Below are 14,490 nucleotides of genomic sequence, written 5' to 3'. Positions count from 1 at the left end.
AATTTCGTAATATTCTAAGTTTTTTAAATAACAAAATAACAAATATTAATTAAAAAATTCTATTACAAGAGAAAAATTCAAGTTATTATCAATCAAAAAATTTTGAAGTCCAAACCATTCAAGGATTTCAGTTAATCATTTATAACTGCAGATGATTTTCTGTAGTTGTAAAACAAATAGACGAGCAATGAATCAACGTCATTTCCACCGATGCGTTGTATTTCTTTCCATAGAACGTTGCACCGTGAATTTAGAGTTGACTCCTGTTTTGAAAATGACATTCAAGTGATTATTACAATTTATTATGGAATTATTATTAATTAATAAAAAAATGACAACTCGGGATTTTTCTTTATTTTTTGTTTTTTAGAAAAAAATATTTTTTCGAAAATGACTAATAACTTTATGTAGTTCAAAAACATCTGCATCATTTTATTTTTCCAAATAAAAATAATCACAAAAATGATGACAAGCTCAAATGAGAAGTGTGATCAGTCACTTACAGATATATGAAAAAATGAGTATGATTAATCATTTCGATGCAGATGATTAGTATTTGACAAAAACAAGAAGGAAAAATTTTGCAAGAGGGAAAGTTATTAGAAAAAAAGAAACACAATGATAGATCAAAATTTCGATCATTCTTTATCAAATAACTTTCCCTCTTGCAAAATTTTTCCTTCTTGTTTTTGTCAAATACTAATCATCTGCATCGAAATGATTAATCATACTCATTTTTTCATATATCTGTAAGTGACTGATCACACTTCTCATTTGAGCTTGTCATCATTTTTGTGATTATTTTTATTTGGAAAAATAAAATGATGCAGATGTTTTTGAACTACATAAAGTTATTAGTCATTTTCGAAAAAATATTTTTTTCTAAAAAACAAAAAATAAAGAAAAATCCCGAGTTGTCATTTTGCTTTTTTTTTCCAGTTCGAATTGATTAACTCATTTTTTTGTTAAAGTTCGTTTTCATTATTAAATATTTTTTTTCCTGTAAAAAAATCAAAAAATGAAAATAGCCATTAAAATAAATTAGTTTTGATAACAAATAGAAATAAAAAAAATTATTTCAAAATAAAAAATTCTGAAATGAGTAAATAATAAAAAGAGAGAGAGAGAGATAAAAATTTTTAAATACTGCACAGATGTGTTGAATAGAGATTATTTGTTTAACTGATGAACAAATAAAAATAATAAGTTAAATTATTGTTTGAACATCAACAATTATTCATTCATTTTCTTTTTGAAATATCCGAGATGAAACAATAACAATGAATAAACAATTTTAATTTTTTCTTTGTTTCATTTCACAAATCTTCCTTTATTTTCTTTTTCACATAATTATTCATCGATCACAATTAAAACACATATATCCTCTTTTTGATCACTTTCTTCTCCAAATGCCAATAATCATCCATTTCTGCTTCGCTTTTTTTGTAATTTCACCACCGACTTCATTCTAATTTGAAAAAGATAATAACAATTTGAGATCGAAAATGTGAAGATAACGATAGTGATAATTCATTGAAATGAAATTTCTTCAACTTAAACAGCCTTTAAGAACATGCGACTCCACAACACACACATACACACATTTCTCTCCTTTTGTTCTTTTTCCCCCAATCGGTTAAATTATCGCAGCAACCGACTTGATCAGTGGACGACTCTCTTCTGTATCAAATATTATTCCTCTCTTCTCTCCTTTCTCACACGCCCTCTTCTGCAGTGCAGAGTGCTCCTCGCACGCAGACACACCAGACACACCAGCCTCCGCTCGATGCTCCCACCTGCCACACTCCCAAAGCCAATTCGCTCATGTGACAATAAGCATAGCTGGCCAGGAAGCGGAGAAAGAGGAACATGGAGTTGCTGTCTTTTTCTCATCCACAAGTGGCTCTGCTCCTTCCTTCGCGATGAAACCGTCGCCTTCCAGCAGCGCTTGCAGAACTGTTTTCATGTGAGTTATTCCTTCTGTTCCATCACTTCCTCCTCCGGCTGCTCCTTGTGCTCCTCCTTGTGCTCCACCAATTCCCATCACTATTCCATTGTTCGATGATGGTGAATGATTCGTTCCATTCACATTCCCATCTCCTCCCCCTACTCCTCCTATTCCAACATTCGCGTTAATCTCACTCATCGAGCTGAATCTGCTTCCCAGATTGATCGGAATCCTTTCCAAATAACCTCTTTGCATCAGCGGACGGAAGCTACAATTTGTTGGCCACATTTCATGCACTTGCACAATCCCTGCCATGAAAAGTCATTCAAACGGAGGGAAATCAGACGCAGACGCATTCAGACGCTCCACTTCAGTCAGATCAAATCTATCGTTGAAGCTCGTCCAACCTTCGTTCCGCAGCACAATCGACTTCATTGGTGCATCCACCTCACCGATAAGCACCTGCTCCAGAAAGTGCATCGCCGTCGTCTCTGCACCTCGTCCACTCTCAAACACAACATGCGCTTCGGTTTGATTCAGTATCTGGCATGCTATATCCTTCACCACTTGCTTCGCTCCTCCTCGCAGTTGCCAGATGAACGATGCTTGATCAATATTTTCGTTGTGGGGGTCACATGAAAATCTATACATATGTTCTTCTCCTGTTTCAAGATGTCCCTCGCGTGGATCTATTGAAATGGTACATATTCATTCTCAATTGTTTTCTCCTTGATTTCCACCACTTCCATCTCATCCATTGTTGTTATCATTTCCTCCTCCTTCTCCTCCAATTGCGTCTCCTCATCCATTACCTCCAAATCCACACCTCCCATCTGATGCATCATCACCTTCCTCATATTTCCAACCTCCACTCAATACTCCACTCTTACATTAAAATTTGTAAAATTGTGTGTATGCTAATCAATAGGATATTTTCATGTTGCTTTGCACACACACACACAAACACCTCTGTGTCTTTATATAGCAGCGGATTGGTACCTAAATTGAAAGGAAAATGCAACAGATCCAGCAGCAAGCGCATGCCAGCCTCTGTGTAGAGCAGCCCATCGTTGCGGTTGAATGTCTCGTCGGCTGGAGTGAGCTCGTGGGCAAACGTGTGGTTCAACTGGTTCAATGAAAGATCTTTTACGCAATCACTTTCTCCATGTTGTAGAGGTGAACATCCACAACAGCTGCAGAGGGGAGGATCGCCAGGCTAGTCGCCACACATAATGAAGTCACATTGAGTTTGAATTGCATTCGTCGCATTTCGCTGGTTTCTTTCTCTTCTTCTCAATTCTGCAACATCTTAGAAGAAGCAGGAGAAATTCAAGCAGATTGAAACGGATCGTAAATACCTCTATCAGCGTTGAATTTCTCTGGACAACAATTTCATTTCTCTTTGTCATTTCAATCACACGCACAACACTGCATATGTTCAATATGCGAAGAACTGGGAGTTAAAACTATTTGATTATTTCGTGTGTTCTGGCATAAATGATTCCGTTAAGCAGCCAAATAGACAGATCAGTCAAAACAGAAGAAGGGGAAGAAGAAGAGGAGGAATATGCTGAAGAGACAAGAGAAAAATGCACAAGTTGTTGACGATATCTCTCATCGGTTGGTTCTGAATGAATGATGGAACAGAGAATGAAAATTATTTAATTGCAGATAAACAGGGATGAGCATCTTTATTTGAATATACTCAAAAGTTAAATAAAATAATTTAAAACAATTAACGAAAAAGCAAACAACACAAAACATTTCAATAAGCCTTTCCAATTTTTCTTGAAGAAATATATTTATTTATATGGGTGATTCTTTTTGAAAAGTCGCAAATGTTTAATTTTCCAATTAACCAAAAATTTCATATTTTGCTCAAAAATTTGTTGACATACACTAAACTTCACAAACATGGAATCAATATCTTGATAATGCTATTTCAAACATTCTTAAGAAAATTCGTGAGAAGAAACAGAAATTTGAGCTATATATGAAATTTTTGATTTGTTTGATAATTAAACATTTGCGACTTTTCAAAAAGAATAACCCATATAATGTTTAATAACTTCATTCATCTTCTTATCATCACTTCAGTCACTTAAAAAAATACAATAATTGATTTTTGAGTATTTTGCAAATTAATAATAAAAACAAACTTTGTTAAAAATGAACAACAGTTATCAAAGTCACATTGAATAGTCTTTCTGTTTGTTTCATCAAAAATTGTCTATGTGCCAAACAAAATAACCAGTTTCTAAACAAATAGGTCAAAATTCTTGAATTAATGAAAAATAACAACGATTTGTTCCAAACCTTTTATGTAGCTTTGACATTATATGTCAAACGTTCTCACATATTAAATATATCGAATGACTGTAAAATAATAAGAAAAATCTTCGAAGACGGTGCATGGGAAACAATTCATTTCACACAACACTTCATCCCAAATAAAAAATATGTTAAAAAACAAATTATTACCAACTTTTTCCACTAACAGATTTTCAAAAAAAGCATCAGACATGTTTATTATTGTTATTTATTCACATTGAGCAAAATAGATCATGGTATTCTTAATGGCGCCATTAATAATAATTTGTATTTTTTATGATCAAAAATTTCAAAAATGAATGACAATTTTTTATTTTTGTTTCATTTAATTTGTAATTATTATTGCTTTATTAATGCAAACATGCCATATATATGTTGTCAATTAATTATTAAAATAATTTATTAAGTGATATAAAAATTAATAAAATTATTTTTTATTAAAATAAAAAATATTTATTTTTTTGAAGTATTTTAATTTTATTTTTGAATTTTCAAATAATGAGAAGACAATTTAAGTTGATTTTTATTTTTTTGCAAAGAAAAAAATTTTTTGAAATTTTTAATAAACTTCGATTATTTTTTTTTTTTATTTTTTTTATCGAATCTAATTTAATATTTGTTCAAAATTAGATAATCTCTGTTTATTTTTTTGTGTTCAATTTTTTATTGGTCAGAAATTTTACATTTTTGGTTGAATTTGATTTTTATTATTTTTTTATTGTTTTATGAGTTCCATTTCTCATAAAAAAAAATTCCCATATATTGCAATTTCATTGATTGGATCGGTTTATCGACAATGTTGTCTGCTAAAAGGGTTCATAATGGATTTGAATTTAGAAGCCTGCAGAAGGATATGGTCCAACTCACAAATTTTTTTCAAAAGATGTCACCCGCTCATGCAGAAATGGTTTCATTTATGTTTTTCCAACAAACACAAGTAAAAAGGCAACTTTTCGGAAGTTTATTGAAATCATCAAATGGCGTGTCTTTTTTTAATTATGTTTAATTTAAGCTATTTTTCTTTATACAATGTTTTTTTTTAAATATTCTTTTTTTGATTTATAAATATTTATTATTATTATTTTTTTATTTTGCAATATGTTGATCCGCTGTAACGAACCATAAAAGAGCTGAGTCATGTTTTCAATAGCCTCTCCTATGAATTACAAAGTGAAATGCTATTGATTCTGACAAAAGAATTCTCTCAGCAGACACTAAGCCAAGAGTTTGTGTTTGAAATAAAACCACCGACTTTTCGAGCATCCTTTTTCGATCAAAAGAAAGCAATGTCAACAGATAGAACACCGCTAATGAAAAGGAAACAACGTTCTTCTCAACTTAATTCTTCTAAATCGTATTTTGGATATTTTGGAGCAGAAAATGAAAAAATTGAATCAATTGAAATGGATATGGAAGATTCAGAAGATTACATTTCACACAATGACACTCCAAAATCAATTTCATTATCATCATCAACTTCAACATTATCATCATCCTCATCTTCCTCAATCAACCCTCTCTCCTTTCCATCTCCTTTTATGTTTTCTGCTTTTCCTCCATCAGAAAAATCAATTCCATCATCTTCTTCACCTTTCCCATCATTCTCATCTCCTTCCTCCTCCTCATTCCCATCGACTTCATTTTCTTCCTCATCCTTTCCTTATCCTTCAAATTTATCCTCTTTCCATCCTTTACATATGGCTTCTCCATCTTCATTTCAATCTTCTTCCTCCCCATCATTTCCATCTTCTTTTCCATTAACTCCTTCGAATATTCATCCTTCAACAGTTTCATCCGCATCCTCATCTGCTTCCTTTCCTGCTTCCCCCTCTTCCTCATCCTCTTTGTCTTCTTCTCTTTCTCCTTTTCCTTCCCCTTCCACTTCTCCTTCTCCTCCATCTCACTCCTCTCCTTCCTCTCTCTCATCCTCCTCTTCCTCTTCCTCTCCTTTATTTTCATCCTCTCCTTCTCCTTCTCCTCCATCTCACTCCTCTCCTTCCTCTTCCTCCTCCTCCTCTTCTTCTTGTTCTTCTTGTTCTTGTTCTTCTTCCTCCTCCTCCCCTTCCTCTCCCTCTTTAACTTTGTCAACTTCATCACCCTTAGAGCCAGAGTTAGCAACACTCTTTCACAGCAAAAAGAAAATATCTTCAAACGAAGATGACGATATGGAATCCAATTCAAAAAATCCTTCAAGAACTGACATTGTTTATCTGATGTTTGCACCAATTGAGAGATTTATCGACTGTTTATCAATGCATGTGATTGATGGTGATATAGGTTCAAGATCTTGTGTTTACAAATACAAAATTTCGAAAAGAGGATTGAGGAATCTGGGAAAGACTTGTTCATTCAGTTCATTGTGTCAATGTTTTGCATCTCTGGATTTGGGAAGGAGCTTTTCGAGCAAAAAGAACTTAACAGATCGACAATCGCTTCAATTGGTTCTGCAATGTTTGAGTGGGTGTGATTTTCAGAAATTCTATTGGGGAACGAAGAGAATGATTCAAATGTATGAGAATAATTTTGGACCATTGATGGAACCTAAAGGTTCTCTTTCAACATATGAAAAATTCTTGGAGTTATTGTCGGAGGAGGATGATGGTGTTATTAAAAAGTTTCAACTTCACAGTCACAAGTTTATGAAATGTCAGTCTTGTAATCAATTGACTTCAAAGCCAAGGGGAATAATGTTGGAGGTGCCAATATCAAACGCTGACATTGTTGAAGGTTTAAATTCTTATTTTTCTGTTGTCAAAGAGGAGGAGGATCAACAGAAACAGATGTGTGGAAAATGTTCAACTGGAAGAATTGAATTGAAATGGATCAGGCTTGATGCTTTTCCATGTGGTATGTGTGTGTTTCATAACAATCCGACACCTTCATCAGTCAATCCCCCTCTAACTCAACTGTTTGTTGCTGAAAAAGGAAATGGCCCTTTTGATATCTGCTTTTTTGATCCTTTGAAATCAAAAACTTCCCTGAAATTCTTTTCTGATAATGATATGATAACAGCAAAATATCAGCTTTGTGGAACTGTGATTCATTCAACATCAAAATTCAAAGATGGACATTTCATTGCAATTGTGAAGGATAGAAAGCATTTGATTGACGAGAAAAGCATTTTCTTTGAATGCGACGATGAGGTTGTGTCACTGCTAGCACTAGATAAATGGAATCAGTGTTGGAAAAATTTATCACTGGAAGGATGGAAGTCTGGATTTACATTTTATCAACTTACTGAATAAAAATTTATTTTTTTGTAATTAATTTTTAATTTTTCATAAATATTTTTTATTAAAAAAAACCATTAAAAGATTGCATTTTATTTAATTTTTTTTTCACCTTTATTCAAACATTAAAAAAATCAAAACTAATTTTTGATGACATGTTTGCATTAATAAAGCAATAATAATTACAAATTAAATGAAACAAAAATAAAAAATTGTCATTCATTTTTGAAATTTTTGATCATAAAAAATACAAATTATTATTAATGGCGCCATTAAGAATACCATGATCTATTTTGCTCAATGTGAATAAATAACAATAATAAACATGTCTGATGCTTTTTTTGAAAATCTGTTAGTGGAAAAAGTTGGTAATAATTTGTTTTTTAACATATTTTTTATTTGGGATGAAGTGTTGTGTGAAATGAATTGTTTCCCATGCACCGTCTTCGAAGATTTTTCTTATTATTTTACAGTCATTCGATATATTTAATATGTGAGAACGTTTGACATATAATGTCAAAGCTACATAAAAGGTTTGGAACAAATCGTTGTTATTTTTCATTAATTCAAGAATTTTGACCTATTTGTTTAGAAACTGGTTATTTTGTTTGGCACATAGACAATTTTTGATGAAACAAACAGAAAGACTATTCAATGTGACTTTGATAACTGTTGTTCATTTTTAACAAAGTTTGTTTTTATTATTAATTTGCAAAATACTCAAAAATCAATTATTGTATTGCTGTTAATGTGTGATATGAAATAATTATCAAATTATCAATATTTCACTTCATTAGGAAGTGTATCAGAAATATGAAATGTTACAGAACAAAATCACCGTGTAAAAGATTGAAAAGTCAAGAAAAGAACTATATAAAGTACTGGATAAGCTCCACAGACAGAACAAGAAAGAAGAAGAGGAGGAGGGAGAAGAGGAAGATACAGGAGATTGTGAAAGTGTTCAGAAGAAGAGAAGAAGAGTTAGACGACTGCGACTGGTGGGGAATAAGCTCGGGGGATGGATGGCTGTATGAAGAGGGCAATGCACATGATAAGAATATTCTGAAGCTGATGAGCTATGGGAATGTGGTGAATGTTGGGGGAATTCTATCAGATGACGAATCAACTGAAAGTTTGGAGAGCGATATGAGTGAAAAGGAAGGAGCACACAACGATGATGCAAATGATACTGAAACAAAACAAAGTATTTCGATGAAAAAGAAAGGAAATGAAAACAATGAAGCTCAAGAAAGTGTTGAAAGACTTCAAAAGAAAGATAATCAAGCGGAAACAGAAAAGAATACAAACACAAAAGAGTCTATTCAAAACAACAAAAAAGGCGAAACGAATTATAATGAGCCAAAACCAGAGCCTTTTTCATAGGAAAAGCAGCAAAAACAGCAGCAACTGAACTCAACAACAATTCCATCTCCAACTCGATCTCCTTCTCCACTGCCTAGGCAATATTATTCTGCAAGAGATCCCTTTGGAACGATACATTTAACACGAGGGAAGCGTATGGAAGGCGGATGGAGATGTGTTGGAAGGAGAGCGTTGATTGTGTTCATCAAAGAGATGGAGATGGGGAGAGGAGCTGTTGGTGCAGCTACAATGTCGCTGTTACCTGTTGTTGTTGTTGGAGTAGGAGTGGTGACATTGGGTGAAATGGGGATGAAGAATTTCAACAGAGAAGTGACAAGGGCGATGCAAGATGAGTTTCAGAATGAGAATGGGAAGGTGGACGATGAAGAGGCGAAGATTACGTGTAATTCATTGGAATCTAATGATCAGAGAGAAAAACTGCTTTGTCTGATGAAACTGCAGGAGATACAGAAGAAGATGAGTGAGAAAGATGAGTGGGAGCGCAGGAAAATGGAGAAAGAAGAAAAAGACAAAAATCTAATTAGCAGCATCCGATGAATACAGCAACCACACATTGAGACAGGTACTCCTACCAACCAGAAGGAGAACAAAATGGCCAGCGAGGCGCAACAAGAGGCGAAAGAAAGCCAAACGCCAATTTTGACAAGAGAGCGGAAATTGGACTGCATGAGGAATGACCTCTTTTATTCTGAATTGGAAGATTTGAGCGATGAATTGGATGTGTTTTGCCGTTATGTGCGTATCAAAAGCGAGGAAAATGTGCAATTTGTGTGGAAGATGCGAAAAGTGCCTGTGTTTGCGGTTGCCGATACGAGGCAGACGAGAGCAATACTGGATCTGATGAGCGCGCTGAAGAGCGGGCTAAAGCTAAGCCAGGCGGAACTGCGAAGAGAAAGCAGAAGCGACACACAGGAAGGGAAGGAAAGGAACAGGGAAAGGATCACCTTTGATGTTTCAGAATGAGAAAGGGATTAGAACATTCAGTCAGAACAGCGTGCCTGGATGAAGAGATACGTTGTAGTTCTCAAAGTTGGCATCTTTCTTCACGTTGAAGAAGTATTCAAAGGTGATGGATCTGATACAGAAACACCCTACCCACAATTTGGTTGCGCTTTGAGATTCAGCTGTTGATTTCACTTCAAATTCAAACATTGCCCTTCATCCTCTCTCTAACTGCACTTCTTCGCTTGTCAATTCTTTCAAGTTTTTGAACATCCAACAACAATCTTTTCCTTCCATCAGAACTTCTTTATCTCCTTCCCTCATATCTCAAGCTGTTCATCCATCTTCTGCTTCAACTCCTCCTGCTATTCGGCCACTTGCACTGGAAGGAGGGAAAAGTCCTTCAACTCCAAACAAATTGCACCTTTCTTCGTCTGAGCAAATCGCCTTTGATCCTTTGGATGCAGTCAACCAGGTGAAAGAACATGTGCGAAAGACAGAATTAAAAAGAAAAAAGGTTCCACCCAAAGAGCAAACAGGAAATCTTCCTATTGAAAATGTGAATAAATCTGCTGTTGTTCAAAAGAGGCCATTGATTTCAGATGCGTTGCTTCCGCGTTCCAGTTCAAGGCATTCGTTTCCTGTGTATCCTGTTCCCTCACAACAGCAAGCAACCGCAAAGAAAAAGAAAGCTGCATTAATGTTGTCACAGAAGCCGCAGCGCCTAAGAAGAGAAATGTGGCTGGGCGAGCTGATAAAAAAGTGACTTGCGTACGAAGATGCAGACCAGGATGCGTGGAATGAGATGAGAGAGATAGCTGCAAAGGAGAACGAGGAAGGATTTGAATCTGAAAGCAGAAGCGAAGAGGAAGAGGAGGAAGAGGAAGAAGAAGAGGTTGATGCTGAATAATTTGTCGGTTGTGGATGAAGAGCATTCAAAAGTTGTAGACTCGGCTTCAAAAGGAGTGAACATTATTATTGATAAGCAAAGAGCTGAGAGAGAGAAAAAGGAAATGTTAATAACAAAAAGCAAGCGGAATAGATTAACTGGAAAAAGGAAATAGAAAAAGAGCAAGGAGAAGAAGAAAACTGTGCAAAGAACAGAATTTGCAATTCATCTTCTTTCGCAAGTTTTCTGGCAAAGTCAGATTCGTCTCCTATTCTTTCTCGTTGTGTTATTCCAAAGAATTCCAACTCTTCATTTTCTGTTCAATCTCCAACGTTTCAGAATTCTGTGACTTCTTCAAGTTATTCATCGTTTATTCAATCTCCGCTGCTTGGCTCGTCTTTCCTTTCTTCTTCTTTCTCATCGAATTCTATGTTTTCTCCTTCTTCAACTCTGACTTCATCATCAATGAGTTCTCCAGATACATCTTTTCTTTCTTTTGCTCTATGTCTTTCATGAAATTCCATGTGTTCACTCTTTTCAACAAGTGAATTTTCTCATGTGTGGATAAAACCACTATCTAATACTAAATTCAATCATTCATTAAACGATCAGGTTATTCCATTGTTATCTTCACACTCTTCTTTGAACAGTTCTGCGCCTCTGATAGTTAATTAATCTGCTTCTTCGAATTCACTTAATCTTCAATCCTCTCTTGAGGAATTGCTTTTTAAGGCACAGAATGCGTTTTTGAATGCTTGCTGCTAAGATCGAAAGAAAAAGCATAAATAGAGAACTAATATTCAGCGATCTTATGTGAAATGAATACAAAAATTGACAAAACAGAAAATTGACAAAGATATGTATGAGGGAAAAGAAGGTGCATGTTTCGGAAACTCAAGAATTCTCGAAGTTACGAAAAAAAAAAAAAAGGTTCCAGCAGAACAAATGAACAGTCTTTCAAAATTTGAAGCATCTCCTTTAAAGACTATCTAAAATGATTCAACTTCTTCATCTTCTTCAATTTTTGTATCTTTTTCCTACCAAATAAGATCCTCCAAATCCATCAAACATTCAGCTCAATCATCCCTCCTCGCCAACAAAAAATACAAAGCACGCGTCAATATCTTTTTCATTCCATTTCTTTCAATTTTTCGCTTCCCTTCTTTCACTCAAATCTTCTTTCCTCAAAATTAATTCTTTGCCAATGCCCAACGCCAGGCATCTTCGTAACATCTCGCATTTCATCAATCTTCATTTCATTTTTCTTCCTTGCTTTTCTTCTTTTTCTTCAAAGCGATCTAATCCTTCGTTCTTTCAGCATTCTTAAAACAAAATAATAATCACTTCAAATAAATAACAACAACAAACCTTCCAAACATTTTTGAAGGCAATTTTCTGTTTTTTATTCAGTTGGCAACTGTTTCCCTCCAATTCAATTTCATTATTCCTCTTGTTTTCGAATGTTTCATCATCTGATTCCCCAACCGTAATTTCCATCAGTTGTTTCTCCATCAAATGCATCTATTTCTTGTTCTTCTGAAAAATGTGAGATTTATGCATTTTGCTCAAATTCCACTCTCGTCATTGAAAAATACCCTGTTTATCATCTGAAAATATCATCTCTCATTCTCTTCCCAATCCCTTCACCCTGGGCACTTTCCATATGAATTCGCTCTCCCAATTCTATGTTCACCCTGCACAACGAGATATCCCTCTTTTATTTCTTTTCATTCATTTCCGCCTCCTCCCCTGAAAGAAACACAAAAACAATCAACAGGTAAATATTCATATAAAAAATAATAAATAAAGACCAAACTGCCCTTCGACTGTTTTTTGCCGAACAGCTTCATTTCCACAGCCATCATCATTCAAAAAATAAATCAATCTCTTCATTTCAGCTCCAGAATGGTCAAATTGCAGCTAGGAATAAATCTCCACAATATATTACATATATCTCATTGGAAGGGCCTTCTCAACCAACCCGCAGTGTGATTGATATCCAGATGTGTTTTTATATTTTTGTTATGATCTTCCCCTTTAAAAAATGTTCACAAACATCCAAACAGTCTTTTGTGTTTATCTCATCAATAACAGATATAGGAGGGATATGGGGCAGAGAAGAGATGGAAGAATATTATTTGTGGCAGGGAGTGGGAGTTGAGTGGTTTTTGGAATGTCAATTTTTCGAGAGGGGTTTTTGAATGAAAGAAATTCTGAGGCAAAGGGATGGAGAAGAGTGGGTGGAGATTTGGAGAAGATAATGTTGTAAATATGTAGAGATGTGGCTGAGGAAGATGAAGAAGGTGATTATTGTTGATTGGAGATCTGGATTTTGAAAAGAAAGAAAAGAGGGAATAAGCGGGAAAGAAGAAGAATATTCTGAAATGTCAAGATGAAAGAGGGATATTTTTTGAGAAGAGAAAAAAAGGAGAGAAGATTTTTTGAAGATGGAAATGGAAAAGAAAGGAAATTGAGAGTTATTAACATTTTTTGTTTTTGAAGAAAAAGGAGAGGAAATTAAAAAAAGAAGGCAAATGACTTTGAAGAAATGCAGCTTAATTGATTAATAACAGAATATTTTCCAAAATAATTGTAATTAGGGATTATTGTCTTCTTGTGGAGTCATCCTGCCTTATACGATCTTGCATTCATCAACACCATCATTTAAAACTTATCAACTTCTTCACAAAATTCATTGGATTATAAATGGATTTCTCTGTTGTCACAAACATTAACATTCTTAACCATCTTCTAAGATGCCTCCTCTCATTAGAAGGGGGATCATCCTGTTGACCTTCATGAAAATATTAACTATTCAATCTGCAGCTTGATTAAACCCTCCAATAAAAATTCGTTCAGTTTTCCTGCTCTCAACATTATCTTCATCTATGTCAAAGTCTTCTGTGGGATGACTGGATATGTTTCTGAACCACTTTCCTTAACTTCAGAAGCAGATCACTTTTTGCTTCAGCACTTCGTATGGCTTCCGCGCTCCGGCTGTGCTGAACAGGGTGGATGATTTGAATGGGAATGAGCGGAGGAAGGAACTTCTGGGGAACGTCGCATTCATTCACTCGCTTTCTGACACCGCCAAGAAGCGAAGAGAGAGGAGTTCAAGTTCAAATGGAAGAGGCAAAGAAGGAGAATTTCAGAAGCAATTTGAGTGCAGAGCAGAGTAAATGTGGACAGCAAAAAGAGCAAAAGAAGAAAATGAAGAAGGAGAAAGACGAGTTTTGTAAATTGTGAATTGATGATTTTGACGCAAGGTTTACACATGCATCAACAGAAAGGAAGAGGAGAGAAAAGGGAAGAGAAGAAGGAGGTGACGATGAAGATGAACATTGTCAGACATTCAACTCGTTCGACAGCACACTCTCATCTGCGCAACTGAACACTCAAAACATCACAGTCTCCTCAACATTTGCCACTCCTCCTTTTTCTCCCTTTCCTCACACTGAATTGTTTGCCACTTCATTTGTTGTGGGAAATCCACAAAAGCCATTCACACCATCATCTCCCACCGTGGAATCCTCTTCGCTAAAACAGAAGTCCTTCTGCACATCGAACATGTCATTTCCTTCTTCCTCTCCTTCTTTTTCCATTTCTTCCTTCTCACTGCCTATCACATGTGCTATTTTCGGGAAAAGCAGATTGGGAAATGCAGGTGTATTTGCAAGCGCAGTGTGTCAGCGACAAGGGATGTACTTGAGCAGCAGTGCATCCTTCTGAACAACGCAGTGTGTGTGAATAATCAGGAGGAGAAGAGA

General features: G+C 35.1%; 4 protein-coding genes across 4 annotated transcripts; 3 read left to right on the top strand and 1 right to left on the bottom strand.

Annotated features, from left to right (window-relative positions):
• Window positions 1-1,822: 1,822 nt before the first annotated feature.
• Window positions 1,823-3,357, bottom strand: MONOS_16326 (uncharacterized protein; the record flags this gene model as incomplete). Its single annotated transcript, XM_067869242.1, has 5 exons — window positions 1,823-2,216; window positions 2,280-2,637; window positions 2,761-2,833; window positions 2,916-3,164; window positions 3,307-3,357. The coding sequence occupies 5 exons, from the start codon at window positions 3,355-3,357 to the stop codon at window positions 1,823-1,825; spliced, it is 1,125 nt and encodes a 374-aa protein (XP_067718925.1).
• Window positions 3,358-8,322: 4,965 nt separating this feature from the next.
• Window positions 8,323-8,892, top strand: MONOS_13823 (uncharacterized protein; the record flags this gene model as incomplete). The annotated part of the gene is made up of 1 exon (XM_067866562.1): window positions 8,323-8,892. The coding sequence occupies one exon, from the start codon at window positions 8,323-8,325 to the stop codon at window positions 8,890-8,892; it is 570 nt and encodes a 189-aa protein (XP_067718924.1).
• A 135-nt stretch (window positions 8,893-9,027) lies between these two features.
• On the top strand, window positions 9,028-10,600 carry MONOS_13822 (uncharacterized protein; the record flags this gene model as incomplete). Its single annotated transcript, XM_067866561.1, has 3 exons — window positions 9,028-9,316; window positions 9,455-9,843; window positions 10,097-10,600. 3 exons carry the CDS (start codon window positions 9,028-9,030, stop codon window positions 10,598-10,600), a joined length of 1,182 nt encoding a protein of 393 aa, XP_067718923.1.
• A 3,147-nt stretch (window positions 10,601-13,747) lies between these two features.
• MONOS_13821 (uncharacterized protein) lies at window positions 13,748-14,452 on the top strand (the record flags this gene model as incomplete). Its single annotated transcript, XM_067866560.1, has 2 exons — window positions 13,748-13,953; window positions 14,014-14,452. 2 exons carry the CDS (start codon window positions 13,748-13,750, stop codon window positions 14,450-14,452), a joined length of 645 nt encoding a protein of 214 aa, XP_067718922.1.
• Between the last annotated feature and the right edge of the window lie 38 nt (window positions 14,453-14,490).

The sequence above is a fragment of the Monocercomonoides exilis genome (assembly GCF_001643675.1).
Source record: "Monocercomonoides exilis strain PA203 chromosome Unknown scaffold69-233226, whole genome shotgun sequence".
Classification (NCBI taxonomy): Eukaryota; Preaxostyla; order Oxymonadida; family Polymastigidae; genus Monocercomonoides; species Monocercomonoides exilis.
This window is presented reverse-complemented; position numbering and strand designations above follow the sequence as displayed.